Below are 21,952 nucleotides of genomic sequence, written 5' to 3'. Positions count from 1 at the left end.
CTGCGCAATGCTGTTTCTCTCAAGTCTCTCCTCATTTCTTTCTTCATCCCCAAAAAAAAAAAAAACGTTCCACCTTTCGCTCGTTGTAAGTTAAAATCTTTATTAAAGACACAGTTGTTGCTTGTTGTTTCTGTTACTTTTCCTTTCCATTCCGTACCGGATACACTTACGCGCTAGATGTGGGTGAAGAAGCAAAATAATTAAAGTAAATCCTCTCCAGCAGCGGTTGGCCGCTGCCTTTCCTTCGTTTGCCACGATTGGGAAACATTCTAATGGGAAGAGCTAAGGAGGGGGGGGGGGTTAGCTGGGTTAGCTTAATTCTATGCTCAGTCATTTTCGTACGCTGAAACGTTTGTAAGCTGTCCGTCGAGCCTAAGGGGCGATGCATTGTCGATTGCTCGTTCGCATCCCCCTTTAAGACGCACGCAGCACGCGTTTCAAAGGAAACGAGTAAGCATAAGATAGCGCACATGTAGGGCAGAGTAGGTTGGATGGCAAAAAAAACAGCTGGGAATTGGATGCACTTCGGGACGTGTTTTGTTTACGTGTCTCTGTGTTTGATTGCTCTTAATACTAAACGATCCTTATTTGCTAGGGCTTCTCTTCTTCATGCTGCTGCATTCATTCTCTATGTGTGTGTTTGTGTGCACGTGCATTTTCTTTTTCGATTGCTCGATTCATTTGTGAGTGTATGTGTGTGTGTGTGTTTTCCCGCGTTTCGATTCGTCGTTGGGTTTTCGTTAAAATTGTATCGTTTTTCTTTTGTTATTGCTTACATCGCTAAATTCCAGTCACTGATACAGACACATCGAACTATAAATAATTATGCTCAAATCATAGTTGGCAAGGGAGAAGGTTGAGATGACAATCCCAACCGTAAGGAATGTAGAGAGTGAGAAGGAAGGAGGAAAGGCGGAAGAGAGAAAGAGAGGGCTGCTTTTGCAACAGCTCAGTCAAAGATCGTGATGCCTCCCCGCTACTACTACTGCATCGTGACGCCTCCCACTGCCGCTCCCCGACGCTCGGACGCTGTCCGTTCCATCTGCTGATGTTGGTGGATCATGCGCTGCTTCTTGAACTCTCGCTGGAGCAGATACACGAGCGCTCCGATCAGTATCACAGCAAGGCAGGCGGATATGAGCAGCCCGGTTGCATCGAACGGTCCGCCGGAGGAGTCGGAACTGCCTCCCGACGATCGCCGCTGGGAGCTGGGGACCGTTCGGGATCCAACGACACCAACCACACGTTCCTCGTCGGCTTCCTCCCCACCGGCCGTTTCATTCTCTGCCAGCTCCTGCCCATACTCGTCCAGCTCGTCGACCAGCCCCGTTCCTTCGTCCTGTTGCTGCTCGTTCAGCAAACGGGCATAGTTTTCAGCGCTTTTCGTACCACGCGAGTTCGACGGTGACGACTTGACGTCGTTCAGCAGCTGTTCCTCGTCGCTGCTTGCTTTCTTCTGACTGTCGGCTTCAACCGCGGGCAACTCTCGCACCTCTGCCGGAACACCCGAGTCCTCTTCCAGCTGCTCGGCCACATCGTTCCGCTCATCCTCCGACCCCGTTGCTCCCTTTAGCACCAGCCCACTCTTGTCCACCATGTTAAACTGGCGCACACGGGCATTGCGTCCCTGGGCGGGCCACCATTCGGAGGATGGCACCGGTGCCGCACCACCCTTCCCCGGGAGGGCCAGCCGGGCACGGACCGTCAGTGTGTCCGGCTGGAAGGTGCACACAACGACGAACCGACGCGTGCTGTGCGTCAGTATGCCCAGATTCTCCTGCACCGTGATGTACGTCTCGACGGTCAGATCCCTCGTGCTCACCTTGCTGCCGCACTGCTCATGGTCGATGCGCATCGTGTACGATTCCTGCGGGCTGGATGCGTCCCCCTGTATGCCACAGTTTCCGTTCTCCGCGGCGATGCGCCCACCAAAGTATGGGCCCGTTTCCACCTCAATTTCGGACGCGTGCGGCAAACACTGTGTCGCGTGGGCAGAGACTGAAAGCAAAAGGACGCGGAACGGAGCGATTAGCGAAATGAGAAACGTGTGCGAAAACACAACACTTACAGCCCTTCGTTGGTATGATGATCGTTTGGCCTTGATTGTGTCCGGCAGCGGTGGAGGAAGCGTTTTGCTCCTCCTGCTCCTGCCCGCCCTCGTCCGCCCGGCCACTGGCACGCTGGTCGCTCTTTTTCGTCTGCGGTTTCACGTGGAACGAGTACTTCGTCGCCATGCGGAGGTTTTTCACCAACAGTGAGTACTGCTTGCTGTTCCTAAAAGTAACACACATCGAACAACGTCGTGGTAAGCATCCTCTCTCCTGCAAGTGTCCCCCCTATTCTATTCCTTCCCACTTACCCACTATCACCCGACTCATCCTTCACGATCTTCGACCTGCAGCGATGCGGTCCCCAGTTTTGCAGCTCGCAGTAGAACACATTGAACGATCGGGGAGCACGCGCCACGCCCGCTGGGGAGGAGGTCAGCTTTGCCGAGCGTCCCTTATACCCTGCTGGCCGACGTCCGTCCGCTGCGTCATCCGTGCCGTGTACGCTTTCCACCTCCCAGGTAAGGTTCACCGATTTGTAGTCCGGTTCGCCGGACAGTGATCGAATCTCTGGAAGAAACACAGCGAAAGAAGAGGGCATTAGTTACGGCACCATTTCGTTGGTGGACAGGTGTGAAATCTGGCGGACAATAAAGCATCAACAAGAGAATGATTTTGGACGGACACACACACATTTTGCGTTCCATTTATTACACACACGAACACACACGTGCCTCGGGCCTAAAATCCGGGCACTGACCCATTTGTGAACTTTATGACAACGGCACCGGGACAGAGCGCAAAAAACTGGGTTTATGGCGTGTGTTAGGGAAGTGTAGGGGAACAAACCCCAAACAAACAAAACAGCCCATCATCCCGTTCAATTTCCACTACCCAACCAATAAAGCATTATGATTACGACCCGCTCCCCACGCTCGAACTGTAGGCGATCGATCGACGCGCGCAAAACACGAGATTTATAGGAGGAGGAACAGCAAGTCTTACTCTGGACACAAACTCGGACGGAATAGTTGTCCCAAGGGGAACCTTAAAGCAACAAAACGAATATGCAAACGAGACGATCAACGACGAAACACACGGCACAGGATCGACTGCAAATTACCGATCAAATCTAACGATCGGATCAAATCAGGCTCCAAAGATCTTCTCTACTCCATCCTCAAGAGATCTTCACTGGGAGATATCTTCTATGGCGCTTTATATACAGGCAGGGTCATACAGTGTATGTTGCTGTTTTTTGCAGCGGATTGACCCAACTTATTCGCCGACGATAAATCGACAACCGGTTTTGGCCTCACCGGTACAGCTGGGAGAAAATTAAGATCTACAAACAGCCATCCAACCCATTTGCCAGTCCACAGGAGGTTCGTTATCGATCGATCAGGGAATACATCAGGCATTGAGGTTGGGGTCAATTGCAGTGTGGTCTTTTCACTAAGCCATTGTCGCTCGGAATAGTGTGTGTGTGTGTGTGGCCCGAGCAAATGATCCAGATCGTTTGTGATTCTATGTGCCCATCTAATTACAGGGCTCACTGCCACTCATTCATCTTCTTTATGATCTAACAAAGAACAAACACACGCTGCTGCTCATCACTCATGCGCAGCCGTTGTTTCAATCCCTGGGGAACTCCCGCCCCAGCAGCCTTAGCCCTGTGTCTGTTTAGCATACTGACACACTTTTGGTCCGGGCTTTACATACTTCTCAGCAGACCCTAATGGCTTCAATCGCATAATGACCTTGGGCACAACGTACACCCGTTAGCGCTTGATCGCAGAAGCAAACAACAACAATAGAATCCCGTGACTGGTGGCATCATCCCGTCGTGGGAGGACGTCGACAGGTGGATAATGTTCCGTGTTCGTGTTCGCGAGACGAAGGCGCATTATATTCCACTTTGTGCCCTTAAAAGCACATGCAGCCCGTGAGCTCCAGAAAAGATCACACGATCATCCATTACGATAGCACGCGTACACACAACACAACAATGTAACATTTCGCCCTTATTAGTTAACAACGAAAAAGGTCTGAAACGGTGTTTGGGGAGAAAACATCCACCACACCACATGCGTCTCTTGGCGGACGAGTCGCGGCCGGACGAGAAGTGTGTGTGTGTAATACAACCGCAATCCACAGAGACCGTGAAACATACTTTAGCTTCCGAATTCCGAGCCAAACCGACAGACATAGCATCTCCTGCGCAGGTTTCACTGCTTAGAAGTAGCGCTCACGGAGAGGGCAGTAGGCCGGTAGACGGTGGCGTGGCGAGCTGTTCCAATGTTCCCAAAAGAAAGCCTCCATCTACACACACACATAGGCGCACTTCAATTAACCATCAAATTTCCTCACTTTCGTTGGATCGATCTACTGGACCCCCCGGGGGTACGCCCTTTTCTATCGGTTCCCACGTGCTTTACCGGCCACAAAGTGCCAATTTCCCATTAGTAGTAATATCCACACACTCCACACACGCATGTTCCTCTTTCCTCCGGGTGGTGGGAGGTGTTGATTGCCATTTTTTTTCATCATCATCATCATCATCAATTCTGCTTTTAGTGTGTCAGTCACCTAAAACTCACCTGGTCAGCAGCCCTCGTGTCCCCACGATGTGCGGTTTTAGTTTAGCGGCCACCGCCATCCATCTTCTGTAACCGATATCGTTTCCGCTTATTAGTGGAGAGACTCCCAAACTCATCTCCCCACTTAGCCCGGAGATCGATGTCAGCGGCCTTTTTCGGGGTGACCATTATCGGGCGTCCTCCGCGGATGTGATTCATTAGAAAGAGGTTAAACGCAACCTTTTGTCGCAACCAACAAAAGAGCCGCCACGCGATTCATAACCACCTTTTTACTGCAAAACGATGGCGACGACGGCCTGTCTTCACATCACGAGATCACCTTTTCCCACAACGAGATTGATTGGGTCTGTTCGGATTTAGGGCTGGGAGGAAGGATGCGATAGGCGACTCGATTTCGCGAGCTGATTCCAAACAAAAATGGCTACTCGATAAAGGCAACCGAGAGGTAAAAACAGATTGCACAGCCCTACTGCGACCTACTTCGCCTACTTCGGGGAAGACGCTCGCAGGAGAAACCTTACCGAAAAAGAACAAACAGAGGCGCCGCTGCCAATGGGCCGCGAGGAGGCCAACCGAGATACAAAAAGATGATTGAGCCGCCCACCGCCTACCCCGTCGTTTGCAAACAAGATGTGCCGGCCCCGTCCGACACAATCGTTGGTTGGGTGGAAATTTAGGCGGCTGAAAGGTAAAGTACAGGCTGATCTTTTGATAAGACGGCCCCTGCCCTTGGAACACTTTCACCGAATCTAGGCGCCGCAAGAGGATGGTCGATCGTGCTGATGATTTGCGCGAATCGTGTGTTTTTTTTTTTTTTTGTTCATAAACTTCCCAGCAAATAGAGCACTGATTCATTGTCGAGCGGTTTAAAGAGGGCAGGAATTATTGGAAACTGTTACCCACCAACCGCTAAAGGATGACGCTCGATGAGGTGGACGAACAAATCCTGCCAGACCAGGCAGAGCAAAACCTGCGCGAACCTATTTACCTCATTATGAACGGTTCAAACGTGTCGGTGATCGTTCGAGCACTTTGACATTTCCTTTCTGACAAGCCAAAACGCTCCTCGGCGGCGCGGCTCCGGTTGGACTCCGGTTGACCCGTTTCCGTGGACGAGAGAACTGGCTTCCGACCGGTACCAGCCAGCCAGGCCTATCCAGCCAACCAGATCAGGCTCAGCTTGGAAGATTATTCAGGGCACGTTGCAGGCTCGACCCACGGCGGCCCGGGATAGTTGGCCGCCCGCCGCACGTGGTGGGCCACCACCACTACTACAGCTACCGGTCGGTACGTACGCCAGGGCAGGAACGACTCAATTAGTAACATTAACCTATATCTGCAGCTGTGTGGTGTGTGTGCGCGTGTGCATTTGCGAACGGCGGTGGCAAGCAAAACTGGGCAAGAGCGTGGACCGACTCCCTCCAACCACTCATCTCGCTTCTCTGTCTTAGAGGAGCTTAGCAGGAGCAACACAGGCAACACCAAAAAGATGCTATTCATTTCGTGTGAGTTGCTCCAGCGCGTTTCCAGAAGATGCAGCAAAGCTCCTTGGTGGCCACAGGTTAAAGGTTCACCCGGCTCGGGACGGGCATTAGCACCCAAACCGTAGGCAGTACACAGCTCCGACGTGGAAATTGAGGTTGAGAGTGCATCTCATTAGACTACCCGTCGACCAGCACTGTCTTGGAATGGCCTTTCTCCTTCCCTCCGTGCTCTAGTGACGAAACCATTAATCAACGTGTCTACAGCAACAAGCAGGCCGAGCAGAGGGTGAAGCAGAGTGAACATTTTCCCAGCCTCGTCGTTTGAAAATCGACGTTTTGAAAGCCCCCCCCCCCCCCTCACGTCACACACGAAGATGCTTCCCGCCTGAAGGCTCGTCGTCACAGAGGGGGAATTGGGTACTCATGTCCACGGGGAACAATTCGCTCCAAAAAGATCAAAGCGCCCACACCACGAATTCGGTATTGTGCCTTCGCAAAAGCCCACTGGAAGTGGTCGTGGGTCGTGTCGTCGTAGTACATTATTTATATTCCCATTGTGGGAGAGATTTCAATGCACTCGACTCGCGCGCTCTGGGAAAGGATCCCCTAAGGGCACACCGAAATTGGTCCATTTCGGAAGCATTCTTGGGGGGGCGAGCGCGGCAGAGCGGGACGGCCTGTCGTGCTGTCCATCATTCTTAGCAACTGAATGCGCCATCCTAGAGATATTGCATCTGGAAACGTGGTATCTGCAATTGCAACGGTTGCATCTCTACCTCCACTCGGTGGCATTTACTTTATGCACTTTCCCGGACGCCTGCTGCATTGTTTTGGCGCATCTCTCCGCCTTTCTTTCCGATGCATTGTTCTGTTGGGTGCATATATTTCAGACCCGGCTTGCCCTCGTCGCCCCAGCACGTTCGTGGGAGGTCCCTGCTGGCGCTGTAACAATCGAATGCTAATTATGCCCGATCGCGGCGGCGGCGGCCCTTCGAGAGAATGCTACCGTTTGTCTAACTTGTGGACTAACTTCACACCAGTTCGGAGAACCAGTTGTTGGTTGGAGTTTGTGAGAGTGGAACGATTGTTGCGTAGATTTATTGAACCATCACCATGCGCCGTGGTTGGTGGAGTCTTTTGGGCGGTCGTTCGTACGGATGGATCATTGCACTCAGCCGTCGTAGGCTGTATGCTAAATGATGTCTGTTTTAACGACTTTCTCGCCGATGAAGCAACATGATCATGGGAGGGGAAGTGCATAAAAAAAGGAAAGATGTACCAACAGTAGCAAAACAAAGCCGTAAATAAAGCACATAACAACGCCATGAATGGATATTGGAGCAGCGTTTGTTACGTGTAGCTAGTTTATTATAACCGCGTGAGTAAGCAACCAAGAAAAGGCGGGCTTTGACCTGGCGTTGGACTCGGCAAAAAGCTCTCGTAAATCAACCTCCCCGAGCAGCGCAAGCGTGTAAAACTGCCAAATTTATAAAATTCGGCTGTCAATGGAGATTGGACATGGTGGCCGGAGATTGGAAGGCGAAACCCGCATCCAGCGCGCAAACGAGCTGAAGAAGGCCTCAAGTCCGGGTGTGCGGTACCGGGCTGTGTGATTTAATTACAAACCCAAAAAGCGGAAGCCACGCAAGGTTTATACATAATGCAACGAGTTCACCCTCCGACACGTCAACGCGCGCGCCTTACGCACGTCCAACAGTGTCTTACGTCAACGAACTGGATCCGATCGTCGCCGTGACTCTAATGACGATAGTAACGACCATTTTGATACACCAGAACACTGCGGGGGGACCCAGACCCCAAACAGCGTGCTTCTTGTTACCTGATTCGCTTTCTATCGTCATCACTTTGTCTTCTACCCAACCACCGCGAGGTATTCCTGCGGGAAGGTGGTAGCATCCGACCCAATTCGTCTAACAAAGCGGACACCCCTCTGCACTGCATTACGTTTGAACCGATGGGCAACAAACTGTAACTGTGCATCTCCCGTGTGCTTGCAGCAGACCTCCAGGGTGGTAGGTAGGGTCATTAACGTTGCGCGTTGCCCAACAAGGGGATGTTCTGTTCTGCCCTTTCTACCCGTTGGAGAGCATAGTTTTAGCATGCACAATTACTCCCACCCGCCTCCTCGTGCCGTTTCGCGTCGTTTACTGTGCGATCTCTGAGCTCTGCGATATGATAAGAGACGAATGGATGGAGATCTCGCGCACAGAATCAGCAGACGATGACTACCAACGATGGAGTGCAGAGTGCTCGCGATAATACAATTACATGCAGAGATTACCATCCATGCATCCAACAGTCTGTGACGCGATCATCATCGCTGTGGAGAGATCATTCTCAGCAGATCTGGGTAAACGACGCGTCAACCTCATTTACTGTGCGCGTAGGATGGTTGATGGCTCCAAAACCAACAAACACGGCGTTGGATTGTTTTGTTTTTGGGAGGGTATAATGCCGCTAATGCACAGCTCTCATTTATTCATACTTTTCTGTTTGTTTCCACTTTCCACCCAAGAGTTGTCATCAAGCTCTTTCTCTCAAGTCTAGAGCGGAGGCCACTCTGTCGCACAGAATACACTTTTACCACGTTGGTCCCAGTTCTGGAGACTCCTCCCGCCTGAACTGATCTCAATTTTAACGACCACTGTTCCAATTTCCCAGTATCCCATCACACACACACACACACACACACTTTCCCTATGCCCCTTCTACAATGTCCAGTGGAGCGCACCCTGCTGGCCGCCGGAACACGTGCGTGAAAACGAAGCGAAAGGCGCGGCGTGTGGTGGAGTGTTACCTTGCCTTGCTGCGACTGCTATAATTAATTGATGTATTATGTATGGCCGTGGCCGTGTCGTACACGCCTTTGCCTTAGCCACGGTCAGGGCCGCAGAGCCTCGTGCACCTCCCCGCCACGAAGGATAAACCATTGCTTCAAGCAGGTCAATCACACACAGCGACGACGAGACCCTTTTCACTCTCTTTCTTCCGCTCTCGAGTGGAGCACCGAAGCACAAACTGGTTTGATGGAAATGGTGGACCAACCAACCTTACACGGACGACGCTGCAGCAATCCGATATGCGATGGCGTGTAAATTTTTATTTTATTCCAACCCATGTTTTACCAACCACGCGAAGGCGCGTTTGCTGGAGCTTTTTGGACGGCGGGCGGCTTCGGCCCCTCTCTGCCCTTTTCGCCGAGTTTGCATGTCACATCCAGCTCGTGACAGACCCGCGAGAGCGCAAGTAATGGCCAACCGCGCCAATACGATTAGAGCCGATGGGTTTTCCGATTGGAAGAACGACGCGTTTGTCACAAGTCACAACAGAGTTTGCATGTGTGCATCGCGCGCCAATGGGCCAATACGATCGTAGATCCACAGACCACAAAGTGCAGTACTGGAAGTGTACGTGTGTTTGTGTGTGGAGCTGCTTTCCAGTTCTGCCAACCAGTTCCAGACTTTCCAGGACTATAATCCTCGATCTCGTCTTTTTTCGCCTGCTGGCTGTTTCTCTGTTGAATTTTAATTAAACTTCATTCTTTTAAGCGAAAAGAGGAGTAAGAGAGCCAATTCCCCCCCCCCCTGCCCCCTGTGGGACTTTGCGATCTTTATGGGCGGAAAAACAAACGCATGCTTCCCCCCCCCCCCCATCATCATGCATGCGATCACCCCGATATCTGCCGTGCACAGTCAGCCGCGCCAAACGTCACCGGACAGCATAATGGATGGTAATGGATGCGTATTCCCGTAATCGAATCAGGCAATGCCTGTGCGCGTGTGGAAGGGAGGAACACCTGGGACCTGGTATATGTTCGTGGTATTTTACGAAACGGTTACTCGCGAGTGATACGATCAGGATGACACACTCCCCGGACACTCCTTTGCTGCTTTAAAACCGCTCGCTCGGACAACCGCTCGCCCGGATGATATCTCTATTTTTCCGGTTCTGTAGAAACGAGGTTTCCTGTAAATCATGACCGCCACACACGACAGTGGGACTCGCTCTGCTGGTTTTTGGACAGTGCACGCTAACTCCGTAACGTTGGGATGGGACGTTTGGGGGAAAAAAGGGGATCCGATATACTTTCTACCATTTTTAAAATTATGTCGCACTGATCAGTTCTAATTCCCCACAACAATCTCGCTTTCAAAACCCGGTTGGAGCAGATCTATTCTTTCGTTTTTGGGACACAAATTCACACAGTGCACGATTACGAGCGTCGGTTACAAATCTAGCCCTCTGTCAAACTGTCTTTCCAGCTGTCAGATTCGGAACATGAGATATTCAGGCCCTAGCAAGCCATTACTCAACCGCATACACCTTGAACGATCGCTCGAATGTTCTCACTCAGTGGCCCTCAGTGCTTTCTCAAACGATGGGAGAAAATAGTCAGACAGCATGAGCCGTTGAGGTTGGAGCATTAATCCGAAACCTTACCCAAGCTTCACACGGACCGAGGAGCGGAGAAGAAGGAGCAAATTTGAAACGGCCTCACGTCGAAACACGATGTTGAGTTTGTTCAGTTCCGGTCGATGGCTAGAACACCTCCGCCGTGTGCAGCCGTGTGTTCTTAACCTTCTGCTTGCTGATCGCGCTTCTCCTTCAAACGTAACAAATGTTCTTCGGATGTCGGCCCCGTCGAGCTCGGTTGGTTGAGCTCGCAGAAAAACTGGAAAAACAACAACATGCCAGCGATTGAGGAGAACACCAAACCTTCAATCAAAGAACGCAATCCTTCCTCCTCTCACGGCCATATGTGGTGGATGATGGCGGCTGTGGCGTAACACAATTATGCTCGCCAAAGTTTATTGCTTCACCGCAGCAGAGCGGCGTGTGTGGCGCGCGTGAGCATCGCAACTGACCGTGCATGATCCGTGGCATTTGGTGGGGGAGAGGGGGGTTTGGCGAGGTGGTTCTGCTTGCGCCAAAAATCACCCACCTTTGCCAGTATAATAAGAAAAAAGAACGCAGTGGGGAAACAGAGGAATAGAAGAGAGTTCATTGGATTGCACGAGGGTTTATGCATTTCCCAAAGAGTTGTGTGCGCTTTGTTTGACATGTCTCTGTCTGTATATGTGTGTGTGTGTGTGTGGTTGCCAATGGGTGGTTGGCAAGATTTTCACACCCGATTCATCCGTGTTTTTCCAGCACCCCCTCCATCCCCTCGACATTCAGTCAGTCCGTCAGTCAGTGCCATTGCCATCTGCTGTGGTCGAGTGCTTTCGAGAGCATGCTTCAGCACCTACTCCACTCCAGCTGTTGGGGGCTGCTGCTGCTGCGGCTGTTGTTCTGCTTTATGTGCTCACCGAGGATTTACCGACCATGGAGATCGGTGAAGTGATCGTATCGCTTCAAATTACACGATGAAAAGCGAAACCCAGCACAGAATAGCTGCAGCGCGGGCAACCGACGCCGGTAATGAGTCCCCGCGGGTAGCGCAGGTTTTCCCGGGACGCAGCGGCGGCGGCGGCAGTGGCTCGTCTTGCTCGTTTTATGATCGGTTAAACGTGATCGCCGGTGCGCCATCATGAGCACTTCATCACCGCCGTCCGCCAAGATCGCCAATCGTTCTGCGGAAATGAAGAACAGCAAACGATCGCGCGTACGCTACCCTGGACGTTAGGATTGATCCGATGTGATCTTTTGCTCGTTTAGCAGCGGATCGGACGAAACAGACATAAGAAAAGTACACGCAAGAGACAGCAACTTCCGGCACACGGCGCAGGCAGCAAACGCCTGGCATCAATTACTGGGAGGCGGAGGCCATATCGTTTCATTTCCACTGGGCGGTTCTCTCACCATTTGAAACCACACAACCCTCCCCCCAAGTTCTTCGCACGTTCGTTGACCCAAACGTGCGAAAATATATGCCACAAGTTATTGAACTGCTCCGAAATAATTGCCCGAAACCAATAACCAACACAATTTCCATATCTTACAGCCTCTGTTTCTCTCTCTCTGCTGTGTTTAACTACCTCCCTCTTGTGTGTGGTCACCACACATTTGCATATCCTCCAATGGGCCGCACAGAAGCGCACAGAATGCGGGTCGCTAGATAAACGCTTCGACGGTGTGGTGGTGGTGTCTTTCGCACAAACGGCAGCCTGGGAGTGGAGAACATAAATCGCGCGTCGCTTCTAAAGGCTTAAACGCGGCCACCGCCAGGAAATAGGTCTTCGTCAGCAAACAACCACACACACGCACACATAAACCCATCTCGAACCAATCATCTTTGGCTCCACCAGCTTCCCACCCAACTCGCATCGATCGGGACAGGTTCGTCACTCACATGTGGACTCCCATTTCCCATCACTGGCTGACTGCGGCTTCGAGAGCAGCGGACTCGGGAGCGAGGTAAACGATTTCAAAAGATGAGAAAATGAGGCCCCATTAGTGGAGATTTTCGATCAAAACGTGCCAAAAACAGTGTGTGCGAAGGAAGCGAATACCGGTCCGGTCTGGTAGGGAAAAAAGAAGTGTTTGCCCCGAACTCACGAACACCGTCTTCAGAGAACCGGTACCACACCACACACTCCCGTCCAAATTTTAGAGTTGGTATTACCTCGGCCCCCCCGAGGGGTGGTATTTGGTATTGGTTTTAATTATAACAGCAAAATACCATTCTCATCGGACGGTCGATCGAGCCCATCAATAAAGAAGCGAAGAGGGTGCCGATGTGCGATCGGGCATGAAAAGGAAACGACTCATCGACGGCAAGTACTTCGGCCCCCCAACCAAAAAGGTACCGAGCAACGAAAATTGCACCATTTAACGTACCAGGGCAATGATCGGTAGTAGAACCGTGTAGTCAAAAAAAGAAACCAGACTGCGACATTAAAGATCGATAGCCGTAGCCGACGTTTACGCTTAACGACTCCTGTCTGCGGCGGGAAGGTGAACGATTAGATGATTCCTCCGCCCGCTTTGTATCGCGTCGGAGGAAGTGAATCGCCGAATTGGTCACGGGGTCTTCCACAGTCGTGTCCAGCCGTGTCCCGCACAGAGGAGGGATAGGTGGTAGACGGTGGCCACGAAGGACGTTGATTAACCGAAAAATTGAACTACAATTCGTGCTGCAGAAGGGAACGCTTTTACCGTCACGCCTTTCTCCACAGTGTTTATCCTTGCTTTCTTACACTTTGGGGTGAAAACAAACTCCCCTCGAATGGTGGCGGTACAGAACCGTCACATGATGAGCTCATTGTGTCGCACACACACACACCTTTCACGCCATTACGATTACCGCGAGAGAGTACTGCTTTGTGTACTACTGATTGCTTTCTTTGTGGGTCACCTTAAAACCACAGCGAAAGGGGTTGTCATTTTCACTAAGCCCAACGACCATTAGTGTGTGTGTGTATTGCGTTTGGGGAGTTTCGGTGCAAATTTAGTTTGCCATTTGCAGTATGAGAACCAATTCGTCAGTTCAATAAACACGACGACGAGCGCAAGACTTCCCTGACCTGGATCGTGTTTGCTACAACGAACTAAGTCGACAGCTTCCCAAGAAGTACCAGATAAATCAAACATCATTACGGGTAAAGTAAACAGGGCAAACACACACGGCCCTGTTGCATCGGTTTCAGCAAATGCAGCTGCCATCCATCATGAAACCAAACAGACGGACTGCGAATGCGGAGGGGCCGGACAGTCCACACACAGGTTTGCAATTAGAGAGGACACCCTGCGAGTGACGGCCAGTGGACTAATAACTGTAATCTGTCACACTTACCCCCGCATCAGAGTGTTTGTGCAGTTTGTCGCCTTGGTCCACTTGTCCCCGCCCAACACACCAAACAAGACTTGGGCACTGGGCCTCTTCTCCAATGCACGGAAAGAAACGCACGAAAGACGCACCACTGCACATCAGGTGACGTCGTGCAGCGGCTAATTGCGGATAATTGAGTTTGTTCCAGCCGGGACGGGGTTGGAAACATTGGTGCGTTGCGCAATGGCGCTATTGTAACATACTTTCCCCTTCCTCCCACAACTCCCTCCCTCTGCTTCCTTAACATCCCATTGTGTGCCACAAATAGTTCGACCAAAGATTTCCCATTTTCCGCCCCGTCGTAGGTGCCCGGCGAGATCGCACGACAAAAAGGGAACCACCGTGGTGAAGAAGCCAGCCTTCTCAAGTGTGGTTACACGATCGTGATCTTGTGTGTGCTGCTTTTCTTCCGCCCTTTCGCGCGGGCGATGGAAAGGGCGAAGAATTCAATTTGCCTCATGCGTGTCGAATGCCATACAGCGTGTGTGTGTATGTGTGGCGGTAACTCGGATACCGTTGCATGCCAGGAGTCATCCATCCCACTCCGGTTGAAGGGTGTGTGTGTGTGTCAGTAGTTTGGTGGCAAAGAACGAAGTACTTGAAAAGATAAAACACGCGCATGCTTTCGAGGCAAGATAACACCACGCGAGTTGGGCTTTTCAAACTACCTGTCCCACACACACACAGTACAGACAGCATGCAAAAAAGGGGACCCAAACTGTGCCGGGAGGGAGCAGCGATTGAGAGCGTCCGTGTTAAATTGCCATCAGCCAAAAGGTCCAGAGATGGTGACCGCTTCTCGGCCTCGGTTCCGTTGCTAATCTGTGAGCCTTCCCCTTCACTCTGCAGGCAATGGAACAAGTTTCTGCACATGACGGTCACCACTCCCCCACAACGGGCATGATGTTTATGAGTTAGACGAGGAGAGGCCGCCCCCATTCTATCTCAACCATAACCGTTCTTTTGCCACTGGCAGCTTTGAAGAAAGGAACCATTTCTATCGCGAGAAACGCCACATCGGCACGCACGGTTTGATTTCAAATGCATAACGATGCTCTTTTTCCAAATGTAAATGTTCATCGGGCAATTAGACACAGATTTCAGGCGAAAGGCCCTACAGCAGAAGACACCAGAAGTACCAAGAGTGCCAAGTGCAAAGCTTTGTGTCGCTGCGCTGTGCGATGGTAATCATTATTGTTCTGTCCTCCCCCCGTCTCAAACCACAACTACACAGCTACTAACGGGTGGGGTGGCTTTTGTGTTCTGCGTGCCGAGCCACCCCCCCACACCTCCCCCGGGTTCGTTGACTGAATCAGAACCATGTGCCCATAAGCAAACATGTACCTGCCATGCACAATCACACCATCATTAGCCCGGTGCGTACGGGATATGTGTGTGCTGCGCACGGTAGAGAGCAACTTGCGCATAATTGCGGTTACGCAACCGCAAACGGCATGTAAATGCATCATCAACTACCACCACCACCAGCATGGCATCGGATGAAACGTTCTCTCGCTTGCGCAGCCGTTCGCGCAAACAGTACCGCAAAGCTCTCGGCAGTAATAATAACGTGCACGGTGCGGCGCGACACCGTCCCGCAGGTCACGACACAACGGGGAATTTGTGCAAAAAAGGGAACTGTCAGAATGAGACTCCGCAACGTAACGAAAGCTAATTTGCGTAACCCATCCCAACCCTTGCCGCCCCGAACACAACCGGAATGACCACTTTAAAGCAACGCAAGCGGCGGTAGGAGAAAAACAAGACATCTTTGCCACCGCCACCACCGCCACACGTTGTTTGGTTACGGCACTTGCAATTTACGGCAAATTTGGCAAGACAAATCATCATCCCAGCAGCACGCTACCGTACCAGCTCTACTCTCCTATCTCTCTCTCTCTCTTTACAACGCCGGGAAACTAATGAACACAACACAATGCTCTACTACAATGCCCCTTTCCCAATTGCACCCTTTGCCTCAGTTTTTTGGGGACGGCGGGATGGCGGGCGGAATCTGCACGAGTTTTCATTAGACCGGCCCGGGAGGGTAAAAGGGTACACACAAACGCAAACACGTAAAAGCTTCTGTTACTGTACGTGTACGCTTCTGTTATTCCCTACCAAACAAGACCTATTTTGCGTAATTACTAACCCAAATCTAGCCGCCGCCGTTGCTCTCCCGATTGCGTATTTCCACCACGCGCACGCGAGAGGAGCATGTGCAATCATCAGCGAAATACACAGTTGGAACGGAGTAGGAAACGATCATTCCCTGTTGGCGGGGAGAGGAGGGTATAGCGAAAAGAAAATTACAAAATCAGACGCACGCGCGAATTGCCTTTTTGACCAGCTGTGATGTGAGAGAGAGAGAGATGGAGCCAAAGGGAGCTTTTGATTGAGCTGGAATAGCTACCGATCGATCGATCACTTGAGTGGGCATAAAAAATCAGCATAAAGTGTTCATTTAAATGAACAACAACCCTTCGGAAACGTTTCGTGGAATGGAAAGAATCGTTCTGAGCACCATCCGTGCGCTCGGGTCGCTTGATCGGCGAACCGTTAGAAGAAGATCGAGAGCCACACAACCCCCCCAACTACAGTGTTCTGTTCTCCAGCTTGATCGTGATTGTTTATCTGCGCTCGGGTTTTCGGTAATTAAACGGCGTGTGAAACAGTTCCCCTTTAGTCCCGTTGGTATTAAAACACGCCACCAAACCCCTGCCGCCCTTTTGTTGCTGCAACAATGTGCTTCTTTGCCCGTCTTTTGCCAGCCTCCCAATTTTCTTTTCTTTTACACTCGGCTTCAAACACTGGAGCACTGATGAAAATTGAATTTGGGAAACAAAACCAAACCTGGCCATGGGCCCAAAAGCATCCCACAACTAGTGCGATCCGTTAGCGACCGAGGCCGAGGGATGGGTGTTGATGTGAGAAGGTGTGTATAATTACGACAAATTATTTCTTCCTACCACAGCACCACAGCGCGAGCGCCACCCGAGATGCTCGCCGAGATCTAACTAACTGTGAACCGAGAACGGAAGGGAATGGACACGTAATACGCGCAGCAGCGTACCGCATTCCAGATTAAATGTGGAAGTGTGTGGGCTTCACGGCTTGTTTTGGGGATTCATTGGTGGATCCGCGGACCGTTCACAACAAGGTCGGTTCTTTTTTTTTTTTCAGCGCACATTACGTGTTCAATGAATTTAGAGCTTTTGCGGTGCGTCGATGCAACACCGGGTATAGGGCGAGGAAAAAATGCCCACAAAATGTAAAACAGCAAAAGCCAGATATAGCGTTGATTTTTTAAGCAAATGAAATCTTTTCACCATCCCCAACCCCTTTTCGTCCTGCTTTTCTACGCATAGAGCATTACCATTCCACCCCATGGGAGGAGATTTTAATGCAGTCAGGTGTGAAGTTTTGATTGATTCATTTTCCTCCCTCTCTCCCTCTTTTCAGGCACAGTCGAATGAACAACACACGTCTTGGGACGATCGGTCGGAGCGCTGAAGATCGTAAATTTCCATACCCCAAATCATCGATTTGCATTTCATTCCGGAAGACTTTTCCTCGGGCGTTTGGTACATCTTGGTGGACTTTCTTCCGATTAGCATTTACACTTTTTGATGTTACACATACGCACCGACACGCTTCGGTAAGAATTTTGCGTAAATCGAGTGGAAAAGCAACCCTCAATGAACCACTCACTATTCCTATTCCCACTCGCTCACACTCACTCTGTCGCTCTTCAAGCTGGAGAGAATATCTAATTTGAATTAATTTTTCCTATCATAATTGCCGCTCTGCTTAAAACCAATCCCAGCGGGCGTAATTCATGCACACCATGGTGTGGCACGGGTGCTACGGGTGGAAAAAGGCACACAGTTCCGTTTTCCGTGTCCGCCATCTAACGGAGGTTGCTGGCGATGCTTCAAGCGAGTAGAATTTTTCCCCAAAGCAAAAGGCCATCGCCATTGTGAAAGACTAATGACGATGCATTCCAACCCATCAGCCCCCGGCCGGGAAGGCCAGCATAAAAGGCTGAGAACATTTCACCCGGACGCAGCTGGGAAACAAAGCGGAAACACAAAAGGAAGAGGCAAAGGTCGTCCGAGAATAATGGCACCAAAAACAAACCCCCTCCCCGAAAGAGGTCCGCCCGATCCGATTAATTCCACGCACCACCCCCCAAAAACCGACCGGACCGGAAGGAAAGAAGAACGATTCTCTACTCTCCCCCCCTGCCCCTTGGCTACGTGTGCATTAGCGCATTGTTGTCCGCTAATTGTGACACTGAGCGACGACGAGACACACAATGGCAATGGTCAGAATTTTATGCAATGAGTTGGCTAGGAAGCGACACGCTCCGCTTTTGAGGTCATTCGCAACGGCCAGAAAGAATCTTTCCGTAAAATGACACCGCGGTGTCCTCCGGGCGGGCGATTAAAGTGAAAGATAGGTTCTAAATTTATTTAAAAGTTAAGCGAAACATTCTCCTCAAACGCCCCAAACCTCTGTCACAATCCGTTATTTCAGATCCCTTTCTGGCTGGGAAAATTGGAAAATGAATCTGTTTGATACGTAATAACCATTTCCTATTACATTTGCCCGATCTTCCCTTAATCATCATCCCAAAAGATGAGCTTAATGGAAAATCACAATCATTAGATCCCTTTTTTTATTTGGTTCGGACATGATTATACCGTATCGAGCAGCGAATTACTTGCCTCATATGGATAGTTTGGCTTTTACCTCGAGCCCCAAATTAAAAGCTTTGCATTTCCACTCTCCATACCCCGCACACCCCTCTTTTGTGTTTGCCCTCGATCATAATAGCACAAAGTAGCTAATGACTCACCGTAGATTCATTCCACACAACAAGGTATTGTGCGCTAATCGAAAAAAAAAATGCTTCATATGAACTCCAACATTTTCAAGGGCTTCCCCCTCTGACACAATGGAGCACCCAGAATATAAAGAAAAACCGTACTGATCTGCTGAAGGGCTAAATTGAGGTTAGGTACTTACCGAAACCTTGAGAGTCCTCTTGACCGGAAACTGTTGCCCGAGTTGCTAGCAATGCCAGAGCGGCCAGCAGTAGGCTGACGGCCGCCGAACTCACCGTGGTGCTGCTGCGTCGATGCGAGCTCCGCTGCTTCCTGTCGATGCTCTGCCACTCCGCGTAGAACAACATTTTGGGGCTCAACACACACACAACTTCACTAACAAAACACTTCTCTGTACTCCCGAGCGATCTGTGTCAATGGATGACTGGCGGTAGAGGGGGCGTGTGATTGCACTTTAACTCCCCCAGCGGGACACACACACTTGTCTTGTCTAGCTGGTCCTGTTTAGATCGCTGCCGTTGATGCTGTACTGATGCTGCCCATCGCAATGTGGTCGCAACGTGACGAGATTCTTGTCTAACGGGTCAAGTGCAGATATACCGGCCGCAACTTCACAAACACGCAACGAGTCAACAAATCACACACAAACACACACACACACACACACACTGCACTGTTCAATGGACTCGATTATGATCCGCATCGACTGGACACACCGATTTTCATACCTTTTCTTGGCGATCTCGATGCCACAAAACAAAAGAACGAATCAACACACACACAAGAGGGGGGGGGGACTTTTCTATTCTAGCGTTTCACACATAATCACGACACGACGCATACACTGAAGCCACCGCACGCTGGCTTCCGTTTTGCGCTCCCAAACGAACTGCTTCCACGCGGGCGCCCGAACGAACAGAACACAAACGACTTCAACGGTGGTATACGCAACGAACCCCAAAGATGGGAACAGAACAAGCGACCGGTAATCAGTAATCGAACTGTTCCACTTCTTCGCCCGCTTTGCTTCGCGTCTTCGCGTACCTCTAACGTTCAAGCACTGCCTCGCGGTGCAGAATTGACCGTAAAGAAGGAAAACCAACCCAGCGAAAGGGAGACGATTTCCATGGATCAAGAAGCACCTCTTCTGCTGCTCCAATCGGCCCCCGGGGGTGTATCGGGATCTTCGGGGTGGCACAACTGATACACCGCGCCACTCCAACCAAGAACACTGGCCAAGAAGGCTGTCAGCAAACAAATTGCTCCCGTCGTTCGTTCGCCCGATGCTGCTGATGCGCTGTGTTGGTGGTTGGCGTTCTCTTCTGGTCGCTGTCGCCTGGCCTGTGTAGCGCGTGACTTTGACTTGCCCGGTGAACAAACGCGACCGAACACGAGACGACCTAGGAGGACGACGACGGCGAGAAGCAGCGCGAGAGCCGTTAGAGCTGTGTAGTCCGGCTATCGGCAGCAGTTTTCAGCGATCGAAGCGAACTGTACGGGAACCGTTCGAACGAACGCTCATATTGCAACTAACTCGCGCAGCTGCGCAGACCTCGCGTGTAGACCACGGGCGTGAGTGCGCGCGCGCGCGCGAGCGCACCCATCAGGTTCACTTCCGTCGAGAGTTGCGTGCGCGTTTTTCTCCGTTTTCTCACTTTTCCCAGTGCGCCAGTGTGGGGCCATTTTCTCCCGCTCTTGCTCAAATCTGTTTTGTTCTTTCCTTCGCTTCTCTCCGCTTTCCGTTCAGTTTTCTCTCATATCTCATACGTTTGCATCGTTTGTACCTTTTGCTGCATGTTTTTCATAGTTTGTTTTCATCTCTGCTTTCATGTTAAGCACTTCCATTCGGCGGTATTGAAAGTTTTTCTGCCCCAAAAGTCCATTCGGCGCTCTTGGCTCTACACTGCGGTAAGTTATATTAATTGAAACAGTTATTAATTGAAAATGCATTACGCACTTCCTCCACTTAAATATGACCACCTTATTGACAAACAATCGCTCGCAAATCACAACCAATCACAAAGGCATTTTTCCACCCCGTAAAGACTACTAATGGCAGAATGGGTTTTTCTGTTTCCTTTTACGCAATCGGGCTCACTCATTCGTGGCGGACCAGCAACGGCGGGAGAAGCGCGGAATCGATCCTCCAACCATCATAGAAGATACGCTTCTAAGCTGATGGGCGTCCATTCCCTGCTGCGGTGGTCAATGTTATTCTTGTTGCTCTGTCCAGTGTCTGTATGCTTTGATTGATATGATATTAACCCTGATGCCCTCTTCCCGCCTTCATCGTATCATCTTCAGCTCGGGCGATCGGGCGGATCGATTACAGCGTGATTGCTGTAAGATATTCTTTGTGCTCTAAGTGCACCCAGTCAACTGTTGGTAGTACGGAGAGAGAAAGATACAATAAAGAAGCGCAAACGATGGGCCAAGGTATTTACAATGCGAGCAATTTTCTTCAAAAGAAAATCACTCAAGAGTCATCTCGCTTGTATAAAACCGAGAGAAAATGTTTTAATAAATGTTGTATGAATACTTTCCAGCGATAAGCAAAGAAAGGCGTATTATTTATCACACAGAGAGTTACATTATACATCGTTTTGTCAACTTTTGAGGGATATTTACAAACATGTGTTGCCCAAAAAAACAGCACCAAGTGAAGGTGAAACTTTCATTTTTCCACCTTTTGCGATACCATTAAATATTGCATTCACCACCAATCCGATGGCAGAGCTCCCCCGCACCACACCGAAGAAGCATCAAAGGCACAAGCGTAACATTAAATAGAACGTAAAATTTAATTAATCCATCATATTGCAATTTTCTGCAGCCCTATCTGCAGCAACCAACCTCGCCAATGCTTGGAGCTTGGAAGCTTTCCCTTAGCAGTGATTCGAACCCACCCACCCGCCCAACTCGACGATAGTGTTCAATGTAAACCCAGGACGGATGATAGTGAGGAAAGTAAATACCCCAAGAGGTAAGCGTTTTCCACAACACACCAGCGCCCGTTTAACAGACGCCATACTATTAGACATTTTTCACGCTAGATTGCTCCGGTGCGCACGAGTATATTTAGTATTTGTTTTCATTTAACTCGCGCGATACAAAAAAAGGAGAAAACAACACCGATGGACAATATCCGGAAACTTATTTCCTCTCAGTTCGCTTATGG

The 21,952-nt window shown here is 50.5% G+C and overlaps 1 protein-coding gene across 1 annotated transcript; it reads right to left on the bottom strand.

The window, feature by feature from the left end:
- Positions 1 to 74: 74 nt before the first annotated feature.
- LOC120900340 lies at positions 75 to 21,289 on the bottom strand. The gene is made up of 4 exons (XM_040307203.1): positions 18,956 to 21,289; positions 2,360 to 2,618; positions 2,069 to 2,274; positions 75 to 1,998 (listed from the first exon to the last, which is right to left on the bottom strand). The coding sequence occupies exons 1-4, from the start codon at positions 19,119 to 19,121 to the stop codon at positions 983 to 985; spliced, it is 1,647 nt and encodes a 548-aa protein (XP_040163137.1). The 5' UTR covers positions 19,122 to 21,289; the 3' UTR covers positions 75 to 982.
- Between the last annotated feature and the right edge of the window lie 663 nt (positions 21,290 to 21,952).

Source organism: Anopheles arabiensis, chromosome 3, assembly GCF_016920715.1.
Source record: "Anopheles arabiensis isolate DONGOLA chromosome 3, AaraD3, whole genome shotgun sequence".
Classification (NCBI taxonomy): Eukaryota; Metazoa; Arthropoda; class Insecta; order Diptera; family Culicidae; genus Anopheles; species Anopheles arabiensis.
Note: the sequence above shows the minus strand (reverse complement) of the source record. Positions and strands in the feature narration are given on the sequence as shown.

Excerpts from the sequence above, each read along its gene's own strand:
- LOC120900340 (XM_040307203.1), bottom strand. The coding sequence starts at position 19,121 with ATGTTGTTCTACGCGGAGTGGCAGAGCATCGACAGGAAGCAGCGGAGC. Across the intron at positions 2,619-18,955 it reads AGAGGACTCTCAAGGTTTCG|AGATTCGATCACTGTCCGGC; the intron begins GTAAGTACCTAA and ends TGTTTCTTCCAG. Across the intron at positions 1,999-2,068 it reads CATCATACCAACGAAGGGCT|TCTCTGCCCACGCGACACAG; the intron begins GTAAGTGTTGTG and ends TTTTGCTTTCAG.